The sequence below is a fragment of the Oryza sativa genome, chromosome 8, assembly GCF_034140825.1.
Source record: "Oryza sativa Japonica Group chromosome 8, ASM3414082v1".
NCBI classification, from domain to species: domain Eukaryota; kingdom Viridiplantae; phylum Streptophyta; class Magnoliopsida; order Poales; family Poaceae; genus Oryza; species Oryza sativa.
This window is the reverse complement of record NC_089042.1, coordinates 18,394,410-18,421,817: the sequence shown is the minus strand read 5'-3', so window position 1 is coordinate 18,421,817 and position 27,408 is coordinate 18,394,410. Positions and strand designations below refer to the sequence as shown.

The 27,408-nt window shown below is 40.2% G+C and overlaps 1 protein-coding gene and 1 long non-coding RNA gene across 3 annotated transcripts; one reads left to right on the top strand and one right to left on the bottom strand.

Moving 5' to 3' along the window:
- The first annotated feature begins 5,711 nt into the window (after window positions 1–5,711).
- LOC136357539 (uncharacterized) lies at window positions 5,712–8,455 on the top strand. The gene is made up of 2 exons (XR_010742901.1): window positions 5,712–5,831; window positions 8,204–8,455. It is a non-coding gene; the product is annotated as an uncharacterized lncRNA (long non-coding RNA).
- Window positions 8,456–16,716: 8,261 nt separating this feature from the next.
- On the bottom strand, window positions 16,717–22,434 carry LOC4345460 (golgin candidate 4). 2 transcript variants are annotated; one of them, XM_015795393.3, is made up of 15 exons: window positions 22,083–22,434; window positions 21,178–21,276; window positions 20,948–21,031; window positions 20,732–20,881; window positions 20,492–20,624; window positions 20,334–20,398; window positions 19,957–20,127; window positions 19,720–19,824; window positions 19,317–19,424; window positions 18,831–19,127; window positions 18,663–18,728; window positions 18,240–18,442; window positions 17,687–17,741; window positions 17,416–17,601; window positions 16,717–17,218 (listed from the first exon to the last, which is right to left on the bottom strand). In XM_015795393.3, the coding sequence occupies exons 1-15, from the start codon at window positions 22,314–22,316 to the stop codon at window positions 16,934–16,936; spliced, it is 2,241 nt and encodes a 746-aa protein (XP_015650879.1). In that variant the 5' UTR covers window positions 22,317–22,434; the 3' UTR covers window positions 16,717–16,933. The 2 variants fall into 2 exon arrangements, with proteins under 2 accessions (XP_015650879.1, XP_015650880.1); XM_015795394.3 differs by having other exon boundaries at window positions 20,735–20,881.
- Between the last annotated feature and the right edge of the window lie 4,974 nt (window positions 22,435–27,408).

Genomic DNA, 27,408 nt, shown 5'->3' with positions numbered 1-27,408 from the left:
GAGTTGGGTAGTTCTCTGAGTGAGCTTTCCATAGAGTCCAAGTTCATCAAAAACGGACTCCTGAACGAAAAGTTATAATCATTTTACTCTTCGCTTTTCGGAAATTCCGAAAAATTATCGGAAACTCCGAAAATTTTCCGGAAAACTCCAAAAACTTCGGAAATTCTGAAAATGGCTGCGAATCTGAGATTGGCTTCTGTAAATTTTCGGACATATCCGAAAATGCTTTTCGGAACTTCCTAAAATTACAGTCTTGGCCTCCAACGACTAGTTTTTGAGGGGCTCGAGTATATAAACTCCTCCACCCCTCCTTTGAGTGGCTGCTGTTCTTAGGCAATACTAGACACATCTAAAGCCAAATAGCCATCCCCATTTCCCATCCTTTGTGGTGACTCTTTGCGAGGGGGATTTGAGAAGGGAAGAGAGTTGGATTGACAGAGTGAGGAGTTGAGAGCTAGTGAGCTTCACTCCATCCTTTGTGATGCCTCTTTGTGAAAGGGATTTGAGAAGGGGAAAGAGTTAGATTGAGTGATTGAGAAGTTGAGAGCTAGTGAGTTTCACTCCATACTTTGAGCACTCGAGTTCATAGCAAGTAAATCTTCGATTGTGTTTGTTACTCTTGGGGACTAAGGTCTCCTAGACGGCTTGACGTCGCCGGTGAGCACCTAAGGTTGTGGTGTGCCACGGAAAGTTTGTGAAGGCTTCGATTTCGCCTCCGCAAGGGAAGAAATCAAGAGTAAACCGAGGAGTGCATTTGTGTAACCTCATGAGGAAAGGGTTGAAATAGACCAAGCCTTGTGGCCCCTCAACGGAGACGTAGGATCCGTGGATCCGAACTTCGGGAAACAAATCAACGTGTCTCCTCTCTTGGTTTGCTCGTTCTTGCCATCTCTCATATTGTGCTTGAGCTTGTTTTTACCCGACCTACTTGCATGCTAAATTAATATTGTTGGTGACCTTATATCTTGTTAAGATACCTTGTTTGTCACCTTTTGATTCATATACATTTTGTTTGTTCAAGCTATAAGTTCATAACTAGTGTTTATTCTCATCACTCTAATATGCTATAAAAAAATCAAATAAATCCATTTTCTAATTGTAATATCTAATACTGAATTGATCTTACACTGATGACGTGCGCTGTTTAGCGTGCTCTAGATAAGCTTATCCAATGAGCTAGATTGAATGAAGCCAAAGTAGGAGATAAATATATTGACATGGTGTGAAAAGAATATATCTGATCATTAATTTTCTAATAATATATGAATAAAGAAACACATAATATATGAAAATACATTCATGATAAATTTGGTAATGTCATTTTAACATATCAGTACTTTTAAACTTAAAGCAAATAGTTAATATGGACACAAATTAGTTTGGTTTTCATCTAATCTAAGTGAGAAAGAAAAAGAATGGAAAAAGTAGTAGGGTGGGGATACGTACGTACACGTACATATGTGGGGGTTTTCAAGACCGAGCGATGTGGGGGTTTTCAAGAGATAATAAATTGATTTGGTAATTATTTTAGAAATATTTAATAGTTGAAAAATAATGTGTCTACCAGATTAAATAAAAACCGATGGCTATTTGTTTTGTTTTTCTTAGAATTTTTAGGATTTAATAAAGCGTCACGTGGTGATCAAGGAGCGTTTGTAGAAATGTCACGTGGCGATTTAGAAGTGTTTATAGGAACTTTAATAGATTTTTTAGTAGGACTTAAATTATTAGTTGATTTTTCATCAATATAAGTGAGAAAGAAAAAAAAGAAAAAAAAGTAGGGGTGGGGGATACGTACGTCACGTACGTACATGTACGTGGAGAGAGGTGGCACGGAGCGATGTGTGGGTGGGTTCTATGAGAGATAAATTGATTTGGTAATATTTTGAAATAGAAAATAATAGGTCCACCAAATTAAATGAAAATTGACGGCCAGATGTTTTGTTTTTTTTCCTTAGAATTTTTAAGATTTATTAAAGCGCCACGTGGCAAGTTAGAAGCGTTTGTAGGGGCCTCACATGACGGCTTGAGAGCGTTTGTAGAAAGTTTAATGGACTTTTAGTATATAATAAATAGATGGGAAACCGAGAACACGAGAACACCAGGAAAGCGAGATAGGAGGTCTCACCGGCAGACAGGAACTAGGACGCCATCGTGGCCTGCGGGAACGTGAGCGCGACGTCCAACGCCACCAGCCCCACCTTGCCGCCTCCGCCTGCAAGAAAACCATCATCCAGCGATGAGTCAGCCACTCGACCAAGATCGTCGTAGTGATTAACTAATAAGTTTACACCTAGGTCAGAAACCCCAACAAGCAAAGAACACACATCCATATTCCCGGGCCCCTACATGCACATACACACACAAAATTATGTCTAAACGTGTAACCAAATAACTCGGAAAATGTTAATCAACCAAGAACACACCTGAAATCTTCAGTACCACCACTCGGTACCACCACTTGGCTGCGCTCTCCTCGGTGCACCTTCGTCCACAGCTTGAAACCCTCCTCTCCGGCCGGCCGAACAGCTAGCAAAACAGACATGTTATCTAACCTGCCAGTAAGCAACAAGATTACTCCTATGCAAGATGATCCAAAGATTTCACATGAACAACATGGTATATTGTCAAAGAAAATAAAGTACCCAGGCGAAAAGATTGCGATGGCGCCTAGCCCACATGTGTCGCCATCATCGAGGTCGTCGCCCCATCTGCCAGTCTGCCACCCCACCTGTGTCCCTCCCATCATCACCGGCGGCGGATCAGCACGAGCGGAGGGTGGAGAGACGACAGAGGTCGCTGGATTCACCCTCACGTCGCCGCGGATGGCGGATCCGCACAAGAGGGGAGCGGAGAGATGACGGGATCCATGCAGGAGGGGAAGAGGTCGCCAGATCCACCCCTCCCGTCGCAGCCGACGACGGATCCGCGCGAGAGGCGCCGACGGCGGAGGTGTACAGGCTGAGGAACCAAGAATCCACCTTGACGTTAGGGTGCAGATCGCACGGGTTGAGGCGCACCGACTACAGCAAGACGACCACCTCGCAACGCCCGAGCCGCCACGTCATCTCGTCGGTGGACATGGCGACGTACCCGATCCACCGCCCCCGGCCACTCGATAATGGCTCCATGGTTGATCTGGTCGGCGAAACTAGAGAAGCGGGTGGAGAGAGAAGGAGAAAGACTGGGAGAAAGAACGAGAGTGAGAGACTGGGAGAGAGAGAACGAGAGTGACAGGATATTCCAGGCGACCACTCAATTTTTCTCGCGTCAATTTTTCTTTTTTCTTTTTAGAAAAATCTACGACCAGGCTGGACTGGGCTGTGTTCACTTGCTGTGGGCTATTTTCACGCACGGAAAACAGAACAGATTATTAACGTGATTAATTAAGTATTAACTATTTTTTTAAAAAAAAATAGATCAATATGATTTTTTTAAGCAGCTTTTGTATAGAATTTTCTTTTGCAGAAAACGCACAATTTAGTAGTTTGAAAGACGTGCGCGCGGAGTACGAGGGTGGTGAGTTGAGAAAGTTAGGGAAAGAACTCAGAATCAACTCCCATTGCTAATCCATGGATCGAATTCTGCTGAAAAATGATTTCTTTTATTAATATTTTTTGTATTTGAGATAAAAATATATTTATTGTAAAAAATAAAATTTCTCACGAAACAGGACATATTACAATGAAATTACATATTTTAATTTTTTTTAATCACACAAATTTTTCGTCCATCGATTGTTGCATGAAAGTTACCAAGCTATTCACCGTTTGTTTCACCCATGGTACAATCATCACACTAAAGCATCATATACATATCACACTAACGCATCATGTACATCGTTCATATCATGTAGTACGTAAACATGAAAAAATTGTCCAAACAAAATACACTTTGGCCATGTTTAGATTCCTGCTAAAATTTTACACCCTGTCACATCGAATGTTTTGACACATACATATAGTATTAAATATAGATGTAACGGACTCAAATTTTCAGGGAAAAATTTTTTGCGAGATATTTTAGTTGCACTCTTCTAGATTCTTCTATTGAAGTGATCTTACCTTCTGTTAATTTCTTTTAACTTGGATTTAAAACTTTATTTGCAAAGTTAATCACTCTCTTTTAAATTTTACAAAACCTCTCTATTTATTTTCTTTAATCTCTAACTTTGGCTCTAGATTATATTTCCTTTGATTCCATTCCTGAACATCTCCAACATCCACAAATACCAATTCTTATTTTCCCATGAAGCAATACTTTCTTTTTTATCTCCACGCAACTATCTCCAGAATACATGAAATGTTGATACATTTCCTTTGGATCTCCACCTAAATATTCCCGGAGTCCCTAAAAATATCCTCTTCAATCCCCCTTTGAGTCAACATACCCATCCTTTAGAGTTTATCAATATACCACCAATTCCGTTCCTAGAAAAATTCCCATCCACATATACTTCCAAATCTAGTTCTATACTCCCACAAATATTACCCCTTTGAAATCTCGTTTATTTAAATTATCCATTCAAGATTACAAATTCTACCATTTAGCTTGGGCCAATATTTCCCCGATTGACCAGACTCTCTATTATATCCCATTAACCATTTTTATCTTTAGGGTTAAACCAGTATAATTCTCTTTCCATTGGAATTTATTTTGGACCAACCCCTATCTAAACCTATCTCCGAAAACCTTTGTCTCCCTTTAATCCATCCAAAATATTATGTGGTCAAGTTCCTATTTTGATCCATCCACCAATTTGATTCCTATGACTTGATCACATTCTTGGCACAAGAATAATATTATCACAAATATTTGAATGATTGCTCTTGTGCTAAGATACTTATTTGCAATCCCTTCTATTCAAAGTCCAACTTCCTTTAGCCACAAATAATTCACTGAGAATCCATACCACATATTTTGGAGGCTAAAATCTTAGTTTTAACCTCCATCTATTTTTGCCACCATCCCAAATTTATCCAAAGTTAGAAGTTAAATTATTGCCTTTCCTTTCCGTTTGATTTTTAAATCTTTCGTGACAAGTTTTACATTTGGTCCTTATTTGAATTCTATTTAAATTGGAGCATCTTTATTTTTATCCTTTTCAAAATTTATATCTCAAAATAAATATATTTGATTTTATTTTAAAAATATTTTAAACTCCTTTTTGATTTTAAAAAAACTTTATATTCCTCTTATAAAGTTCAAAAGACCCTCAAGCGTTTCTCTTTTAAATTTTATCTCCTTTAAAATTTATTTAACCCTCCATTCAAAATTCCTTAGATTCAATTCTTTGACTAAGATTAAAAAAAATCCACATCCACCTATCCTTTAGTTTCCATCTCCTTTAAATTCCATTCCAAATCCTCTATACAAAATTATCAAAAATTCCTATTTATTTTGGGCCAATTTCCCTTTCTTTTGGCCCATTCCCCTTTTCTTTTCCTCCCTCCTTCTTGGGCTGCCGACCCAACTGAGCCGAAGCCCAGCCGAGCCGGCCCACAGCCCAGCCGCCTCTCTCCTCCTCCTCCCAGTGCGCGTGTTGCGCACGGCGCACGCCGCCGCAAACTCTTTTCCGTCGTTGCTAAGAAATCGGCGCCGTGCTCCTCTTCTCTTCGCTGCCGTCGCCGTGCCTTAGTCGCTCTCCTTCTCTCCAAACCGACCTCCGCGACCTATAAATAGACAACGAGGTCGCCCCTCTTCCTCTCCACAACGGAGCTTTCCCTTTTTCTCTCTCTACTCCCATGTCCGGCCATCACTACCGTCGGCCGATCTCCCTCACCGAAGCTTCGCAAGCCAAACCCTTGCGCCACCAACTCCGCCTCGCCCAGGTGATTCCATTTTTCCCCTTCCCCTCTCCCTCCACCTTGGGATAAGCCGCCACCACCACCTTCTCTTATCGCCGGAACTGAGCTCTTGTTGCCGCCGTTCCGGCCATCCCTCTCTCTCCCTCCGCCTTCCACCACCCTCTCCGGGTGCGCGTTGCTCGGGAACACCATCTCCTACCGGCGTTCCCACCTCCCGACCACCGGAGAGCCGGCGCCCCGCTCGCCCTCTTCTCTCCCTTCTCTCGGATCAAAGAAGCAGAGAAGAAGAAGAAGTAGAAGAGATATGACAAGCGAGCCCCACTGTACAGTAATCCCTTTTCTTTTATTTGAGTTATTTCAAATTCCAAACTTTAGGCACCCATATCTCTCCAACCACAAATCCAATTCCAGTGAACCTTTGATCTAAATTCATGTAATTTCAATCCCTCCCTTTTGATACCAAATTTCCTATTTAAAATTTTGTTTAAATACCCTTTTAATTTAAACCTATTTGATTTATCTTAAATCCCTTTAATTTTAAAATTTCTTATTTTATTTAAAACCATTTTTAAATTAAATTATCTTTAAATATCTTTAAATATCCTTTCTTTATTTATTTAATTACCTTTTCTTTATTTCTTTTAAAATACCATTTTAAATTTTATTTCTTTAATCTATTTTTAAAAAAACTCTATTTGAATTCAAATTTCTTTAAACCATTCTTTTACAATCCTTAGCCACCAAAAAGCCGCCGTGGAAACTTTACACCTTCTATGGAGACGTTCGCGTGGTCTCAAACCCCGACGTCAAACCGTTGGTCGTAAAACCCGGCATAACCTAATCCTAAGGTCGAAGTGTCGCTCTTCGCACCCCACGCCTCAACGCGTACAGTGGTCGGAGCCTCACTACTCCCTCGACCTCCACAAGCATGCCGCACACTAGTCCTTGAGCTATGTGCGACCCTAGCCACTCTGTTGTCACTCACAACTGCAGAGTAACACTCTTCCGCTCCACACAAATCTCCCAACTCACTAGCCGTTGTGCTACTTAACTGTAGCATCAACTAGACGAGCCGATATTTAGCTGTTATGCTACCAACCTTAGCATCGGCTAACCACTCCAAATATCTAACCGTCGTGCTACTCCATTCTAGCACCGACTAGAAAACCAAATCCACCAAATCAACCCCACCTATCCATTTTATCCTTTTCCTCAATTCCAACCTTTAGAAACCAAAACCTCTCTTTTGTTTTCCAAACTAAAATTTATTTTGAACCATTCCTTTTTCCTTCGCCTTGCTCCAATTTTATTTATTCCTTGGTTTTTATCGTTTCTTTGTAGCAATTTGCTTATAGGCTTTATTTGCTATTTTTTCGTATTCGTACGTTAGACCGTACAACAAGTTTTATCAGCATCCAAGGAGCTGATGTGGACCCAGATGGCTATGCTAAAGCCGCGGGAAATCTTAAGGCGCAAGGCAAGACATAGCTAAAATTTTGATCATATAGAAAACTTAATATAATCTTCATTTTATGCATGATACCTTACCCTTTTAACGTCTCATGGGTAGATGTTAAATGCATCCAAGTATTATTGCATGAGGTTATAAAAAGAAGCATTGGTTATGATTTTATGTGATTTACTATTCCAAACAACTTTACAAACTTAGGAATCCGGTTAAAATGGGCATTTATGAATTGAGATTATGAATGTTGAAAATTATGAATGTTGATGAATGATGAAGTTTGTGATTTTGGTGTGGGGAGTTTGGAAAGTTTTGGGTGGTTTAACCAGATTATAATTACCCCCTTATACCATGGAAATGACATAGTTGCGTCCATCCACACAATCAAGTAATTGAACTTAGCCTAGTACATTGTCCCACTATATGAAAGACTGTTGGGTGGCTCTATGAGCGGTATTGGGGTGAACTTGCGTAAGAAGTTTGGGCGGCAGTGTTTCACAACAGTGGGATTCATGAAAGTGTGACGATATAGATACCTTGCCTAGGCCTAGCAAGAGTTTGACCACTATGATGAACCAAGACCCCACTGTGCAGTAACTAGTAGTAAGTGGGACCTTCGAACGGCTCTGTTGTTCTCAGCCTAGCTAGTTGTGGGCATCGTGTGGGTAAAGCTGGACAGTCTCTGCAGAGGTGAATTAAATCATTCGAATGTGCCGTACTCCTGATTCTGGAGTTGTGTCAATAGGGTGATTCCTACTCCTGAAGTATAAGTAGTTTTAAAATTAAAATGTTGAGGATAAAGATGATTTATGGTTTTTATTATTCCTTTACTTTATTATTGTTTATTTATTCATATCTATTCACCTTTAATTATTTATAATATGTCTTGCTAAATACAAAAGTACTCTCCCTTGCATAATTTGACATATAGAGGAAACGTGCTAACAAGGAGATCAGAAGGAAGCGAGATCTACGACAACGACGAGTTTTTCTAGGCTAGTCTACACTCGAGCTTTTGCCTGTGGAGTTCTTTGAAATTCTTTGGAATTTATTAATTGTAGTTCTAGTAGTTGAAGAAGTTTAGGAGTTTAGTACTTTGGATTTTCTTGTATTTCAAATAAGGATATTTTAGTTTGGATCTTTTCACCTTTTAACAGTAGTATAATCAGCTTGTATGAATAAACCTGTATAAGTTGTTCTGTATATCAATCTGTGCGTGATCGAAATCCTGGACGATCGCGAGTGGATTTTTGGGGCACCAAGCCTAAATTGGGTGTCCCCACAATAGATTAAAAAACTAATTACACAGATTGCGTGTAAATTACGAGATGAATCTTTTAAACCTAATTGCATCATGATTTGACAATGTGGTGCTACAGTAAACATGTGCTAATGACAAGTTAATTAGGTTAAATAAATTCGTCTCACGGTTTAAAGGTGGGTTCTGTAATTTGTTTTATTATTAGACTACGTTTTATACTTCAAATATGTGTCTGTATATCCGACGTGACACGCCTAGATCTAAACACAGCCTTCGATTATTATTGACATAGTAGACTACTTGAGAAATAGTACAGTTGAACTTCAATCACCGCAATATTATCCGGTGCAACGCACGGGTATTTTGCTAGTTATTTTATTATATATATATATATAAGCATCACATGACATATGGCATCACTTAAATTAAAATGTAACACGCGTTTCAGTACGGCTAGAGTTGCAGTGTCACGACTATATATACCTGTTTATACATATTTATGCATATATACGCATATGCAGCTATGTACAGGAATTTAAAAATTTTATTATAGATTTATTATCTTTAATATCCGTCTATTGGATTTCTTACATTTTAAAATGACACACTCATGTTTTATTATGGAATTCACACAGCGGCATCACAGGGGGAGCCAGCTAGGTGGCACTATGGGCCATATACTATCTCCTAAAATTAATATAGTGTATGTGCAGGAGCGGAGCTACATGTTCAAAGGAGGGTGTTCAGGAACCCGGTAAAAAAAATTAGCTATATTTTATCTATTTTTATCATATGTGCACCCTCTCAGTGCAAACTTAAGCACCTATATTAGCTTAAATTTGATCTAAAACAGAGTAGCATGTGGCACCCCTCTCTATTTTGTTCTAACTCCTGCTCTGTGTATGTGCTGTCTAACATCATAAAGATTGAATAGTGGATCATCCTTTGAATTGGTCCATTACATTTAGATGATCACTCTTACTCTAAATTCAAGTTACGTAGCACAAGACATTATATGTTAGATAACCGGTATTGAAATTGAGATCAGTAACCAAACACGTAAGACACTATAAAAGATCCTAGCAAAATAACCACATCAAGACATGATATTTATTAATGAGATTTAATTGGAACCGACCGCCCAGTAGTTTGACTACTAACGCTTCACTCCAAAATAAATCCAAACTATCATAGGTTTTATATATTAAAAATTTGTATTTTATATTTTAGGGGAGTTAAGTAGACTTTCCAAACTATTTTGAGAGGTTAAGAAAAAAAGTTTCTATTTAAATGGTATTGGTATTAAAAGCATTGAAAGTTCAACCGGAATGATATATATATATAGGTCAGAACAAGAAACATTTTTTTTTATTTTTGAGAGGAAGAACGAGAAACATTCATGAAGCATTTTGCTATCGATAGTGGCTGACGATTGGACGTTTGATCTGGGCCCAATAAGTTTTATTTTGAGAGGCACACGAGGCAACATAATTATCGATTAATAAAAGCCCTAAAGCTACCGATTTTCTGGTTTTTTTGAATTTTTTTTGGCTCCTCGGTATTTGTGATACGTGTTAGCAGTTGTCTCCTGGCTCCTCGTATTTTCGTTACATGTCAATCTGCGTGCGATGCGTCGTGGCCTGGGTTGGTGGGGCCAGCGGCTGAGCGGTGGAGGCGTGGTTTTTCTCTTTTTTATGACTAGCAAAAGTGCCCGTGCGTTGCACCGGGTGATTACAGAGTGTGTATATTGACCAAAAGTGTTGTTTGGTTTAGCAAAAGTGTCCGTGCGTTGCACCGGGAAGTTTACAGATGAGAAAAATATGCAATTAATTAAAATACAAATTCGCTGAAATATTTGGTATTTTTAAGTAGGTATGTGTATAATTAAATAAATTTACAAGTAAAATTCTCCATTCTCCATGGTTAAATAAAATGACATGGTTAAATTTAATTTTATTAAATTCTCCATAATTAGTTACGCTCTTTGGAATTTTATTGGAATTTTCAGAGCTTAATTGCTAATTTTATTAATACAAACATCATTTAACAATTATTTAATTGGAAAAAGAAAGAAAATACTTTCTTATAGGTTTGCTTCGAAATAAACATATTCAATAGAACTATAATTGTAATGCTTCTGAAAAAATGAGCACTAAAAATGTACTTATTCTCTTTTTTTCGGCTCGAGGGACCAACAATAGACTTATTTCCGACCTATGCCGGTCGGCCCACGGCCTTTTGCGCATGCGCGGGCGCACTTTTCCTCCCCCAGGCCGCAACCTGGGCTTGGGCCGGAAAAGAGGCCTCACTCTCGATCCCTCTTGGGCCGATTTCGGCCCGGACAACACCGGCCGTCCGATCTCTAGGGTTTTGATCGGACGGCCGAGCGTCAATAGTGGGGAAACAAAACCCACTCCCTCTCAGCCGCGGAACCCTAGCCCATTTCCCTCCCTCCCATCTCACTTCGCCGCCCTCTCCTCCGCGCCCCCGAGCGGCGGCGGCGACGACGGCGCCCCTCCCCCACCACCGATGGCGGCGGCGGCGGCACCCCCACCACCCACGGCGGCGTCGGCGGCATCCTCCCCCACCACCGGCGGCGGATCTAGCGGGAGGGGAGGCGCCCCGCGAGCGGCGGCGACGGCGACGGCGCCCCTGCTCCCGCGAGCGGCGGCGGCAGCACCCTCCCCCACCACCGGCGGCAGATCTAGCGGGTGGGGAGGCGCCCCGCGAGCGGCGGCGACGGCGCCCCTCCTCCCGCGAGCGGCGGCGGCGGTGGAGTCCTCCCCCACCACCGACGGTGGCGGCGGCGCTCTCCCCCACCACCGGAGAGTGCCCTCTGCCGCCGCCGCCGGCGGATCTAGCGGGAGGGGAGGCGGCGGCGGCGGTGCTCTCCCCTCCACCGGATCCACAGCGACGGCGACGGCGGCGGTTCGGCAACGACGGCGACGGCGACGGCGGCAGCGGCGGCGACCCCCTTCGATCTAATTTTTTGTTTTTATTTGGATATATGTGTGCTGGCGGCGACCCCCTTCGATCTAATTTTTTGTTTTTTTCAAAGTGCTATAAGGCTGCATGTGATTCTTTGTTATGTGCTATGATTTTTTATACTATGTATGTATATATGCACTTGTTCTCCTGGTGATGCTAACCGAATAGGACTTGGTATAATTCAAACCAAGTCCTATTCGCCCAAACAGAAACAAAGTCCTAATCAGCTCAAACGAAAACAGATGGGAGTTTGTTTCCTATTTTTGTGGAATCGGACATATTCTTTTACCGCGTTGATGAATCGGATTCGTTCCGGTTTTTTTTCACCCGGTTTTTTTGACGGACGATGGAAGCACCTCTTATTTTTTAAGTAGTATAAGTAGATTTTTTTTCAGCTCCTCATCAGCCGGTTCCGCCGGTCTCCCGCTGCGTGTGCGCATGTTTTTGCCTCCTCGGACTAAATGACGCGTGCTGGTGCTGGTATTTATGAAAAAAAAACTCCTCGTGTTTGAACGGATTAGCGCGCACGTCCTCCCACCGAATAACACCATGTTCTGCTTTATACGAAACAACCCTCGTATTTTATAGAAATACAATACAAAGAAGATAGAGTTCTACTCTTAGGGGTAGCAATGTAAACATAAAAAACACGAAGGTTTTTTCGAAAAAAACATCATATATATCCCCTCCCCTCTCCCATCTCCCACCTCCAATCTCTATCCTCCCATCTCCCACCCCCAATCTCTATCCTCCCATCTCCTTCGCCGCCGCCCCTCCCCCTTGCTCTCCCCTCTATCTCGCCGCCGGCTGGCAATGGGGTCTGCGGCGGCGGCTGACCCGGCCGCAAGCGCCAGCCGTCCCCAGCAGGAAGCCGCGGCGGGCGAGCAGGGCAGGCGATGGGGAGCCAGGGAGCAAGAGGTTATCAGCGTGGAGGAGCTTGTGGAACTTGAGAGTATTATTGGAAGGGAAAAAAAAGAGGAGGTATATACTAGTTTAAGAGCACGTGTGGTGATGGTTTTCGAGGGGCTCTACAAAACAGAAGAAGATAGAACAAACCTGTACTTTTTTCATGGGTTTGAGGTCGTGCCAAGTACTAACCATAACCATAGTAGTAGTACTAGATTTTAAAGGAGAGAGTATTTTGGGTCCGCCTGTCACATTTCACTAGGAAGAGATCAATTCTCACATTTACTACCTTTTAATAACAGTGGATCCACACTCATAGCACATTCATTGTAAATTTCTTCATCAATTGCAATTCTATCTATAGAACTTCTCCCAAGAGTTAAACATTAGACATGCTCTAAAACACAGCTGCCAGCTCCTAGACTGCGTGACAGGCCCGAGAATGATCATCAGTCACCAGTCACCACTATAATACGAAGTAGTGGTTAGTGGCGGAGGACAGAAAAAAGAAGAGGTGTGACGGAGGATGGCTCATCAATGAATCGGCCTACTGGCTACAGTTGCCGGCTTGCCCTGCTCTACTCTTGCTTGATAGTTGATAGCCTAGTGCCCTACCTTGTTGCCGGCTACCATAGCACCTTTGCCGCCTGCCGATCAGCCGGCGCTGCGTGACCGCTCTCGCTTGCTGGCCCGTTGCTTGCAGCGCCAGCACTGCGCGTGCCCTGCTCTGGCGCGGATGCGCAACCCCCACCCCCAACCCAGGTGCGTCGGCCGATGGCTCACTCCCGCGCACCTGCATCGTCGTCGATCATCACACGAATCGAACTCGAAGGAGATGGGGAATCATCAAAATCGAAGAGATAGACGGATGGGGAATTTTCGAGCTAGGCATTTGATTCACTGCAGTGGCGAGCAACCCAACAGTGAGCGCTGCTTCGCCCATCGCACGTCGAGTCGTGGTCCTCCTGAAGGTTGGGGAGGCCGGAAGGTTGGGGAGAGGAGGGGTGGTGGTGTTAGCGGGCGGCGCAAGGTATGGCGAGCGCCAGATCTCACCCTACCGAGCCCTCCACCTGCTTAGTAGTGACAAACGACCATATCAACGTGATATAAAAAATAATTATATTGTGTAAACAATAAAATAGAGCAAATCTTCCCTTCAGTCCTTCACCCGCCATGTAAAGGTGCATTTGAAATAAGCACCTAAGAGAAAAAAAAATACTGAGACACGGTAGCATATAGTACTGTTGCTGTTATTACTGTAGCGTTTGATCTGAACCGTTGATCATAAAATCGGACAGCCAAAATTACGTGCGGTTGTTATCTTGCAGTTGCAAGTATAAGGCCATTCCCAACCCATGACACTAGACATAGTTTCGATAAATTCCACATCACCAGGAAACTAGTATTAGACATTACTCTTCCAATGCAAACATCACTATTCCATACTTCAATTTAATGCTACTTATCTCACATAATGTCTTAGATGTTGTGTACAAAACCATGTCTCATGCAAGACATGGTTTTCTTCTCTTTCCTCGTTTATTCACTTGTCACATCATTTTTCATCCTAGATGACAACTTATTTAATGCTATAGACACCATCCTAGTCATTGAGTTGGGAATGGACTAACTGTAGCTGATCCTAATTCCGAGACGAGCAGCTGGGCGTGCTGTGAGCCTGTCAGGGAAAGAACAGGGCTGTGTTGTAGCTGGCTCCAGTCTTATGTCCTCCCCGTATAGAGAAAAGGAAAAATTTGGAAGGAGCCCACATGCCGTACTGTAGTAGTAGTGAATAATAATAATAATAATAATAATAATAATAATAATAATAATAATAATAGTAGTAGTAGTAGTAATAGTGGTTGTGGTGGTGGTGGTGGTGGTGGTAGTAATAATAGTAGTAGCAGCAGGGAACTGTTCATACATTTTTGAATTGTTTTGTGAGGAGGACAGATAAATATCACCGAGGTTGATGGATAGGATCGAACCCTTCTAGTGTAAGGAAGAGGGTGAATCCTATCCCCATCATCATGGCTTTGGACATATGTCTGCTTTACACTGAAGGAAGCTGCACTATTTAAGTCGTACGTGACCCTACAACTCTTGTTCATCAGTAGTACTTTCCCCTGCTCTGGCTGTGGCGAGAGGTCTGTGAGAGACTTGAGAGTTTAGAGCTAGTAGAAGCCTTCCAGGTGAGACGTACTGGTAGAACGGCAGGAAACCAGAAACTAGTCAAGATGAGATGTCAGAGGGAAATGATGACATGCAGACCTAGTGGGGAGTGGGGACTACTTAGTCTTTAGAGACATCCAGAGGACATACTTGCATGCTAAGTATAGGGTTTCGCCCTAGTGACAATAAGTTGGTCAGTGAACCAACCGATGTAATATGCAGTGTAGCTGATGAAAAAAAGTAATAATAATAAATGGAACCACTGTTGTAGGTGTCCAAGCTCCAGTTGTGATGGTTAGACATTGCATCTTGCCTTGTATCCTTATGGACATATATAAATATTAGTATATATGCGTATAAGGATACGACAGACTGTCACGGAAAAAAAATATATTTGGGTCGTGACACCTACACTTATGTTAGATTTTTTTTTCGATTACACGGCTGATACACACGCACATACACTACTACATATGCAATACCACACTCACCCCACATATCAAGTAGAATTTTTGTTTGAATGAGCATAGTAATTCTACCCTACATTTTCAACAAAATCGTTAAAACATTAACAATACAACTCATGTACACTTGCCCACACTTATCCTTATAAAACATACACAAGCACCTCCGAAAAATTGAGACCGTATATTTTGAGATTAATTAAATAATCACATGCATATCACTATCAACATATATTTTGTTTACCACTTAAAAAATAATCAGTTGTAAATACGAACACACATACCAATTTTAGGACTTAAACCCGGGTAGTTAAGTTCTATCACAAAGAATACTGTCAACGTATAACGTATATGTTACCTACAACTAGAAAAATAATAAGCCGTAAACCCGAACACACCTACCAAATCTGATTTAAAACCAGGTACTTCAGTTCTACCAAAAGGAACACAAACAACTAAGCATTGTTATGCCATAAGAAGAAATGATGAAGATTGTGGCTCCTCGAAGAACAAAAATGTGAACACTTTATTTTTTAGAAAAATATCAGCACCTAATTTTATTTAGTAGACAATTAATTATAATTTTAGACAAACAAATGAACCACGAATAACATGGATGAGAAATAGGGAGTTTTGATTATAATGCCATCCTTTAAGGAACATGGCATCTTTTGTTCATGTTTTGTTTTTTATTTTGATTAATTATTACAATTTTGATTATAATGCCATATATTATGTGCAGATTATTTATGACACTTTTAAAATTACCATTGCTCTAAAAATTTATATTTGTGGTTCGAACATGCTATATTTATGGCGACACAAAATTAGCTTGATCACAGTCAGATAATCTGACCCTTGGATATCATGTAGATTCGTGTTGCACTATCGATACTTAATTTAACGGACGTTTGATTTGTTAAGTATGTAGTTATTCTCTCTGTACTACGACGACCGTGCTGCTCTTGTTATACAAGTTTCCAATTGGATTTGCACTAGCGTCTCTTCTATTTATATCTATTTACATATGTAATTTTAAGACTTACATTAAAATTACATATGCACTTTAGAAACTTACAATGAAATACATGCTGATTATTTTTTCATGAAAAATATAGTGGCATAAATATAGGTAATCAAGTTAAGATTACCATTGTTCTAAAAACTTTACAAAAGATTTTGTAAAGTTTACAAAAGTCATCGCTCTAACCAAAATCTTAACTTGATTATAACAAAAATCTCACAGCAAAAAGAACGCATCCTTTAATCCTTACACCAAAAGATGCAATCAAGTGAAGCATAGCAATGTCTATCCTATCCCCAAGGAAGGGCCAACCAATGGAGAGTGCTCCCTCACTCCATCATGAGTGATGATGCAACCTGATTCCAATCCAACATTGCCCATGTTTTGGCCCCTTTGAATCGAAGAAATAAAAAAAAACAAAAGAATAGAAAAAAAACGCATGATTCTAATATGAATGCAATTGCAAAACGAATTGTAAAATGATCGTTTGATTAATCAAACCACGTAGAAAACACAGGTTGCAACACTCCCTTGTATTTACTCGATTACTCACACATACAAGTGCAAACAGATTCTAGCTTGTATATATCAGAACAGGGGTACAAAAACGTTTCAATTGCAGAATCATATACTCTGGCAATATGTTATCTCCATTTTCTGTAGAACGATAGGAGTCCATTTACATATGACATCTTTACATCCCGGGAAGATGAAGGGGAACAAAAAATGAGGGGGTAACTTTGAATTTGGCTATATCATAACATTGTCAACAAATGAAACGAATAGCTTACATCATGATGCACGCTTTGAAGAAAAAGGCATCTGATACTGTACAGTTGATCACAATCATCTTTGGGGTGGTCTTGAGAATGGAGTCTGTGTGGAGGTATATGTTGAGGATGTGAGTGGAACCGTTGCAAATTCGGTGTCTTGACGACCGAACATGTGATGGCTTGTGGAAGGGCCAGGTGCTTGGTTGGAGATATGCCCTGATGGTTGCGCGCTTGATGCGTTGCTGGTGCTGGCAGTCTGGTTCTCTTCCTGCGACAGCCTTGCAGTTTCGGATGCTTCTCGTTTTTCCCTTTCTTCCGTCTCTTTGAGCAGGAAGTCCACCCATAGATCCGCAAATGACTGCAAATAATTCATAAAGAGGATATCAATATTAGCTACGCAGAAAGTAAACAAAAAAGATAAAAGAAGAAAACCAGTGTTAACAGTTAATGTACTTTTAAAAGTATTCTAATATAGGTACTGAACTTCAGAGAGATCATGCCTTAAAAAATTATCGTCATGGAAACAAGAAAGTGTAATACACATAGAGATCACACCTGGTTGTCCTGAGATGCTTGAGTAGGTTTGCCTGCTGAATTTCCGCCAACAATGCCTCCAACTAAGCGTCCTGGAAGACCCAAAACACCCCGGACAACACCCTTGCCAGCATTACTTTGTGCAAAACCAATCCTTTGCTTGTCTTCCTCAGAGAAACCAAGCATGCGAACCATAAGATCCAAAACCTGTGCATAAGCCACATTGTTATTTTATAAGAATTTTTTAGTTTGAAAAGTTCATGAGACCATAAAGAATTTGAAGGAGCCACACCTCTTTGCTGTGATTCCGCTGGAAGTAAGTGACCAGTAGTTTAATCACAATGCGCCTGCAAGAAAATTTTGGTTTATTCGTTTGATATATGTTAGAAAGCCAGTACAGGTAGGTCACAAAAAAGAGCACGCACAAATAAGCACATAAATAGTGTGCATAACAAGGAAACATGAGAACTTCGGCAGAAAACATGGTCAAAAAAATTAAAATTAAAAAGGCTTCAACTTGGCAGATGGCATGTTATGCCCATTAAATAGTTAGAAGGCTGTATCAATCACCGATTCTTTTATAGAAACAAAAACGAGAGAGCATGATAACAACAGAAAGCTATCTGTCTTCCACTGATTTTCCACTTTCTTGATTTGAACAAAATTTAACCTACCTAAAGTATGTTCATGGATACATGCTTTAAAGCTTTAAAATTTTATAGAATCCAGCAATCTTCATTATTCACTCTGTCGTCAGTGCATAACTACAAAATCCAGCTGTGCATGCGTATATGTTATACATCAAAATCATTAAATAAGCAGAATAACCAAAGAATACTCCACACCTGTCAACAGAATTATCTGAATCGAGTGACATCCTATTGAGCGTTGTCATGCTTTGTTCCAGCGCTCGTCGTAATCTGGAATTGTCATTTTCAAGCTTCTGCATGGAGCGCTTCCCATCTGCCAACATCCCCTCCACTTGTGAAAGCCTGGCAGCTACCTCTTCCTTTTCTCTTCTTGAAATTTCAATTGCTTGATTTGCCACCTGCATAAAAACAATAACTTTGCAGTGTGACACATATTCCAAGACAAAGTATATGCGCTCAATGCATGTTCTCTTGTACAAAAGCAACATATACATTAACTCAATAATCTAACAGAAGTAGGTCAAGTGATATTCAGAAATGATAATCACAATCAGCAAAGTCAACAAACACTTGCTCAAGCATGTACATATTATAATTTTAGATGAACTTGTACTCTACCTTCAATGACTCTGACAATTTAGCCAATTCTTCCCTGGCCATAGCTAAATCACCTCCAAGCCGTTCCTATATAATAACGTACACATATATGTCAAGATCAAAATCAAGCAGAAATTCACAATAAAAAAATAAATTTTGAGGAATGAAAAGTTTAAAGATTTAAATAACCTTGGCTTCACTCTCAGCATAGTACTGTCCAAGGGCAGTCTGCAGATTTAGCAATTCCAGGTTTTTTGATTCAAGGGCATTCATACAGTTTGCAAGCTTGTATTTCAAATCTGTTATTTGTTCATTTGACCTCTGGTGTTCTTCACTAATGATTTTCTTGCTCTCCTCCTGCTTCGCCATCTCAAACTTCAAAGCCCTTTCTAACTGCACTATATGAGCCCTTTGCTGGTCACAGATTGCCCGCAGTTCTTCAATGAGTTTGCTATCTTCATCCATCTTTTCTTGATCCTCAAGGTCCTATGAAAAATAGTGTGTCAATAAGCATATTAGCACCAATATTTTTAAACAGCACAGCAGGTTAAATATGCACTAGCTGTTGCATGCAAGTTAGAATCAGAGCAAACAGATAAAGCAAGAAATCACACTATCTTATTAGGTGGTTACAAAATTGAGTGTGTGATTAAAGAAATAAGATTAAATGCTTACCTTATCTAGCAAATGCTGTTTCAACCGAGCCAAATCTTGAACTGCTTTGTCTCGTTCATAGGAAGCATCATGTAATGATTTCTTCAATGAAGCCATTTCTTCCTTAACCTTAACAGTTGAACTACAAGCACATCAGTATTTTCATTTTCTTGCCATTACTACACGCTACAAGACATTCAGCTGACAACATGCGTAGTGATATATTACAACCTAGTTCCTCAGACGATTTCACTTCATCAAAGTAAAATTTAGGCATATTAAGGTTATATCACATCAAAGTTCTGATTATGGAATTAATAAAAGTAAAACAACAAATAATGGTTCAGCTGAACCAAAGAAAGCCCAACAATCTGCCCATGCGTCTTCCAGGACTTCAGCTACTGCATTTCATACAGTCACATACCTTTTCCACATCAGAAATCCCATTAACATCTGATGTACCAACTTCATTTATTTGTGAGGTACTTTTCTTCCTCACAAGATCTGCCTCGAGCCTGCTCTTCTCTATCTACAGAAGTAAAAATTTTCAGAAATCAATTTTGTTTACGGTATGATGCTTCCAGCTATTCTTGACACATAGTATATTTTTTTCGAAGATCATTTACAAAGTATTAGAAGTGATCAATCCATTAATTGAGACCTTTAGATCTGAGTTCTCCTTCTGTAAAGCCATCACCATACTTCTTAGGCTCTGAAGGGAAGCATCTGATACATGCTCTTTTTCCCTTCTACTCAAATCCTCTTGCAAGCGTCTCAACTTTGCCTCCTTCTCACTCAACTCATTGTGTAGCTCTTCCATGTTAGTTGAAATCTATGAGATCATTGGAAAAGGATGTTCAACTTTCCTTGCAGGCAACAGAAGAAATTAATGGAACAATGACATCATGCATAAATAAAAATACATGGTGCAGCATGGGAGCAATAATAATATAAAAATATAAAGATACATAAATAGTTCGTAAAACTATGATATGCACACTGAAGCTCAAGAATATATCCAGTTTTAAAGCAACATACCCTCTCTTTGCTGACATTTAGTTCATTTAGCTGTTGCTGAAGCAATTCATTCCGCTTGTGTTCATCTGAAAAGTAGAGAATATAAGAAAAGATGAATATACGGTGATGGTTTCCACGCTTTTCAAAGACAGAATATTTTAGATTACTCTCCGACATACCCTCTAACCTCCTTTTTGTTTCAGTTTCTTTCTCAGAATTATCACTAAGTTGCTTTTTCAATTGCTTGATCTCATTTTCAAGGCTAGCCTGTTTAGCAGCAAAGAAAGATCGGTCCCCTTCCGAGATGTCTGCCTGAGATGATTTGCATTAAATAAAGGGTTATTGTTATTTCAAATGAAGTGTTGATTCTTCAATGTTCATGGTAGGACAACAAAATATGCCATCAAACTGCTTACAACTACCTTGCGATGCCCTGTCATTGAGTGCAAGCCATTTGGCTGGATACCCTGTGAAGCACCACCACCATATCCATTTTGCTTTGAGACATTCAATGGATTATCTTGAACTGTGTTTCTTTGCACTCCACGAGGGGATCTTTCCAAAGCACCCTACAAAAAAAGTAAAGTTGCTGATGTACCGTTCTGCATACATTGTGGTCAATAAGAACTTCGTACATTAGAATTGGCTGAAACTGCTTTTGAACTCTCCAGACTTCTTTTTAATGAGCCATTTTCTTCACGAAGTTTTCCCAGTTGTTCCTGTTAGAACGTTACCCTAGATCTTTAGAAGTTCACCGTTGCAGAAATAATAATAATAATAATAATAATATTTCCACTTTCCAGTAAAATATGGCCTGCCAATCATATACAGAAAAGGGAAAAACAGATCTTTCAAGCATAAATACCTCCTTTTCTTTCAACATCGCAACATAATTGAAGGACAATGCCTTTATTTCAGCTTCTGAAACTTGAAGCTTTTGAATATCTTCTTTGAGTTTAGAAACCTATAATGAAAAATACAATTGCATCATTGCAAATAAGAATTGTTACTCCTCTCTAGGAAGTTTGTTCGGAAATATTAAACCATGCAATAAAAAGAACCTCGCTCAAACTTACAAAAGGTCAAAACAAATAGGAGCACTTTTTTATTCCTGGAGATTCAATACTGTTAATAACACTAACCAAGACTCTTATGATATCTAATATACTCAACCTGCATCATGGATATGTATTTGGGTGAGTTTGTCAGATGCCTTATAAGGTACTAATAGACTGCCTAGATTTGGATCACACCTTGCCTAACAAGGGGCTCACTTCTCACTACTTGCAACTAGTCACCAACCCGACCATTTGACTCTCCATTATTCACAGCATTTCCAAGCATAGTGTCTACTGTCCAACAACCTAAACTTTTGGTATCTTGCCAAGTTAGAAGTGTTCAGATGAAACCTATTGTCACCACCAACACCACCCCTAAAATCACTCATGTGCAAAAATTCGAACAATCATCAACAAAAGCATTAGCGGGAACACTAATCCCTATGTTGAACATCATCAGCCTCGCATCCAAGCGACATAAAGACTGCTCAAATAATTTTATTTTCCAATTCCAACAAGAAGCGTTAGTTGGGCAACACGGATTGCCCCTCTCTAGTCTACTACTACTATCCTGTCAATGTGAGCCGAGAAATCCATATACCGAGTAGTAAAAGCCTAAGCATCCGAGCTACCGAGGTAAAAGATTTTCGAATCGCGCGCAACGAATTCGACACACGACATCCCCTCGCGCGAAAGCATTTCGGACCGGCACCTCGTCGGGCTCGGCGGGGTCGGGGCGGGCGGCGGCGGCGGAGGAGGCGGAGGCGGAGTAGCGCCTCCGCCGCCCGGACGAGGGCGGCGTCGTGTGGGAGCGATCGGCTGCGCCCCGCGCTGGGGGCGACGACGCGGCGGAGGCCTGGGGCTCCGCCTCGTCGGCCGCGGCGTCGTCGACCTCGCCGGCGAGGCGGGAGAGGCTCTCCCGGTAGGTCGCGATGGAACCCCGCATCGCCGCCGCGGGAGCCACCGCTGCCGGATCGGAGGGGGAGGAGGAGGGTGGAGCTAGGGTTTGGAGGCGAGGCGAGATCTGAGGAGAGGAGTTGGGGGAGTAACGGAAATGGAAGGAGGAGGAGGCCAAGGTTGGAGACGACGAGTTTATTATTATTATTATTATTATTATTATTATTATTATTATTATTATTATTATTAACTCTTTTTCCTGTGCTATTTCAATTTTTTGGCGTGAGAAGGTGAAAGGTTTGACTCTTTTTTGGGCTTTTTTTTTCTGCACCGACCGACTGGCGAGATCTGCTCTCGAGTAGTGTGCTTCCGAGTTCCGACAGCGTTAACCATAGATCAGACAACGGACGGTCAAGATGATAAATCTATCTATATCTATATCTATACCTAATTAAAAAATAAGTAAGGCTTCCGGTTGATTTTTTTCCGTCATTAAAGAGTGGGCCCATGTGATTATTTCGCGGCTAATCCGTGAATCTGGATGCATTACGGCGATTTCTGACGCTCCGCAAAAAAAAGAGAAACGAAAAAAAGAAAAACCTAGCGAGCAGCCCAGCCAAGACGGCAGCAAGCCGGCCTAACATAAAGCAAACGCAGCCCAGCAGCCAGCCCACAGAGCAGAGAAGCAGCAGCCCAGTACAGCATAGTTCTGTGTGATACTATCTATATCTATAACTAATATAAATATTCGTATTTTTTCTTTCATCACATCTAATTTTCGTCCGTACACAATCCGATTTGGTTAGCAATAGCCATGGAAAAAATTGCAAAAAAAAAAAAATCCACCGCACCCCGTTGTCGCTACACCGTGCCGGCGAGACAGGAAGGAGAGAGGGAGAGGGAGCGCGGACGCCGTCGACGCCACCGTGGGGAGGGCGCCGTCTCCGCCGCACCCCACCGTCACCGTCGCACCCTGTTGGCTGAAGAAGAAAATGGGCTGAAAAAGGCTCATAGAGAAAAAATGATTTTTATTTAAATAAATGCTGAAATGATATTTGTATTATCAAAATTAACAATTAAGCTATGTAAATTCCAAGAAAATTTCAACGAGTGTAATTAATATAGAAAATTTAATAAAAATTTAATCCAATCATAACATTTTATTTCTCACACTTACTTTACTTATAAATTAATTTAATTATATACCTACTACTTAAAAAATACCCAAATATGTCAGAAATTTTGTATTTCATTTAATTAGAATTTAATATGTTTTAATTCAATTTTATCTTTTTTTTCTTTTCGTTGCAACGCAAAGACACTTTTGCTATAATTTCAAAGAGTGTAATTAATATTGCAGAAAATTTATATGTCATTAAATTACAATTCATTTTCTTCATATAAATAGTTCAAATCAAAGTTCAGTCACCATATCATTATCCGGTGCAACGCACGGGCATTTTGCTAGTAACCTATAAGAGTTAGGCTCATTTTTTTTCAACTTCAAACTTCAACTTCCTCGTGCTCCGTTAGCATACTTTTCAAACTATTAAATGGTGTATTTTTAGCAAAAAGTTTATATGTAGAAGTTGTTTGAAAAAAATAAATAAATCTATTTTCAATTTTATAATAGTTAATACTTAATTAATCATTTGCTAATGAGTTTTCTCGTTTCACATGCGCTGAAAATGTCGCTCCAAACAATTAAATCGAACAGAGCCTTAGAGGTTTTGGTGCTGCTAGTATTATAGGCTCTCTGTTAAGAAAATATTTTAAGTAAAAGACTAGATTTTATTTTATACTATTGTCGACGGGGGATACCCGTAGACCGGATATAGAGGGTATTGTCGACGGGGGATACCCGTAGACCGGATATAGAGGGTACTGGGGTACACCGGTACGAGGATCTACGTAATACGACATCAAGCAGGCAGAAAACAAATATTATACTGGTTCAGACCCCTTGATAGGTGATAGCCCTAATCCAGTTGATATGGGATTATATGATGGAAACCACAGATTACAGAGGAAAAAGCGGAACTCGATGATACCGACAAGGTCGTAATCGAACAGGTTCAATTAGATCCCCCGGCGACTTGACTCCTGTAGGTTTCAACTCTATAGGATGTGGTGGATGTATTGGCTACGAGATTCGATGCCTTAGGTCCTCCCGGGGGGTCCCTTTTATATCGCAGGTCAACTGGTCTCCAAGTAGGACTCGTAGACATCGGACCCGGCACGATACAATGACGACCCAGTTCTGTCCGAGTAGGACTCCTTCCATCTGTGAACTCCATGATGAATTTCCTTAACGTATGCTGAAAACGTCCGTATACGCGCAAGTATACTATATAGATATGTGACGTATATCGAAGGGTAGATGGTATACCTTACCCGTAACCTGACAACTATATCTTTATCTTTACATGTTACTCAATAAAATTGAAGATGATTCTGTACTCACAGTTTCTTTAATCTGTCGCCTTCAAATCCGACTGGGGAATGCATAGCACGATTTGCCGTGCGCGTCGTCCGTCGTTGTTATCGCGGGAAAAAAAGAAACAGAATGGTATCCAGAAATCCAGATCCCACCTCTCTCCCACCCCAAAATTTTCATCGTTGTTCCTTGGACCCACACAATTTGTCCTTGTGCAAGATGAATCGCTCCTTCCAGGTAGGGCTGTCAACGAGCCGAGCTCAAGCGAGCTTGGCTATATAGGCTTGAGCTTGACATGAACTCGAGCCGAGCCTGGATACTGATCGAGCTTAGGAGTGAGCTCGAGCGAGCTTCGAGCCTACTCGAGTTTGACAACTTGACTTGGTGGAACTTCAAAGAACTTACTCTTCCATAAGAAATATTAATGCAAATTATCAGTAGTCAAAATTAATGGGTGCTACTTGTCTTGAACGAAGCCTATGCAGCTTTTCTCATGAATTTATGGCTTTGAAACGTTGCAATTAACAAAAGCTAGCTACTACATCTAATAGGAATAGTAGTACTATTACTAGCAGCCGGATAATTGCTTTATTGAGAAGCATTGATGAGTTCTTAAGACTTAAACAGATCAAGCACGATGACAAGTATATATTGATCCATTAAGAATATCTTCCTAAATGCAATGCATCTTATACTAATCAAGCCTTGCCGAGCTATTCGAGTTCGAACTTACTAGGCTTGCGAGCCTCAGCCTAGACTTGAGCTTGGCTTGTTTAGTATTCGAGCCTCGAATCAAGCCTGTAACTAATCAAGCTCGAGCAGCTTGCGAGCTCCAAGCTTTTTAGACAGCCCTACTTCCAGGGTGCAATTTTCTTCTCCCCTTCCGCCCTTCGCATATGCTGGCGTTTTCGCCCGGATCATCTCGTCGGTTCCCTACTCCTAGGACAATGAGGACGAGGAAACCATCCAATGGATTTGTCAATAATTGGATAATAACGAGAAAAAGCTAATTGCGGTCGAGCGGTCGAGCAGTTGGTTCCTAAGTTTTGGGGCAAGTGCGGTCGATCAACTTCGCCAATCGCCCATGCATGTACGGGTTTGAGACTAGTATTTCATTGTTGAGTAATGCTATAAATACTTAAAAAAAATATAAAGTTTTTACCAACAAAAACTTATGCTTTCTGAGCCCGCAAAAAAATTTATATAAAAGTTTAAATTGAATAAATTCATTTGCTATATTATAGGCCCCATCGTTTGGCTTTTCCTCTAATAAGCCAAAACGGCTTATTAGGAAATAAAAATAAATTTGTAGGTAAAACTTTTATATATGTGTTATTTGTGACTTAAAAACCAATGCTGAAAAAGAAACTACATTAAAAATATCTCAAAATCAATCTTAAAATTAAGTTTAAAAATTTAAATTTTAACTTTTTCTTTGACTGATTAGACCATACGATGGGAGCCTATAATGCTTAGTAATTATAATTAATTATGAGTTAATAATGATCCATTTCATTACACTTGCGGCTGTTCGGTCAGCCAAGTCAAGATACAATCATAGTGTACTATATTGTTTTTTAGAAAATAGCTTGGGGTAGAGAGAAAGTAGGAGAATGGACATTAGCACATGTTTGGCACGGCTCCAGCTTCAACTCCATAAATCCCTAGAGGTGGAGTCCGGCAAAACAATTTTAGCTCCATCTAAAATGAGAGTGAAATTGGATAGAGCGCTCTCACAAAATGAACTAGAGAGGTAGTCCACTTTAAACTTAACTCCTATAGTTAAATTTAGAAATTGGAGCTCTATCAAACGGGGCTTCAGTCTAAATTCGTAGATAGATTTTTAAAAATGAAAAAAATGAGAAGGCGTAAGATAGGTGGATGTGATTTTCCGATAGCGATCGTGTACAGTATACTGGTACTCTTAAAAGGAGGTTCAAATTAAAGATTGCGTTAGAAAATTCCAAAATAATCTTTTTATAGGTTAGTACTCCCTATGTCCTCGAATAATTAATCTACTACTACCTTCGTCCCAAATTAGATGTTGTTTTAACTTTTTGCTTGCAACGTTTGATCATTCGTCTTATTTAAAAAATTAGTGCAAATATAAAAAAAATAAGTCATACTTAAATTACTTTTGATAATAAAGCAAGTCACAAAAAAAATTCCGTAATTTTTTTAAATAAGATGAATGGTCAAACTTTACAAACAAAAACTCAAAATGACAATTATTTTGGGACGGAGGGAGTACAAGATATGATATATTCTGATAATAATCCTTCCATTCCATAATATAAGGCACAACTAAGTTTTCACATGTTTCATATTTAATTAGCACTTCCTCTCTACTAAATTATTATTATTTTACATCCTCCGTCCTCAAGATTTCTAATTCTGGGTAAATGCATTATATTTATTAGGGTAATCCAAACTAGAAGGTAATAATAACAATTATTTCTTAGCCTTTGGGTTAAGGGTGGTCGTGTCTTATATTTTGAAATAGAGAGAGTCAATAGCTGGTGGAGTGACAGTAGTGGCACAAGAGTGTTTACAAATTTGAGCCAGTGCCTAGATGGAAAGAGCTAAATCGGAGTGGCAGATAATTAAACAGGACAATTTCAAGTGACATAAGAAATTATCTCTACATATCTTGTACTAGATTAACTAATTCTACGATGGAGGTAATACTAAGTTACATAACCAA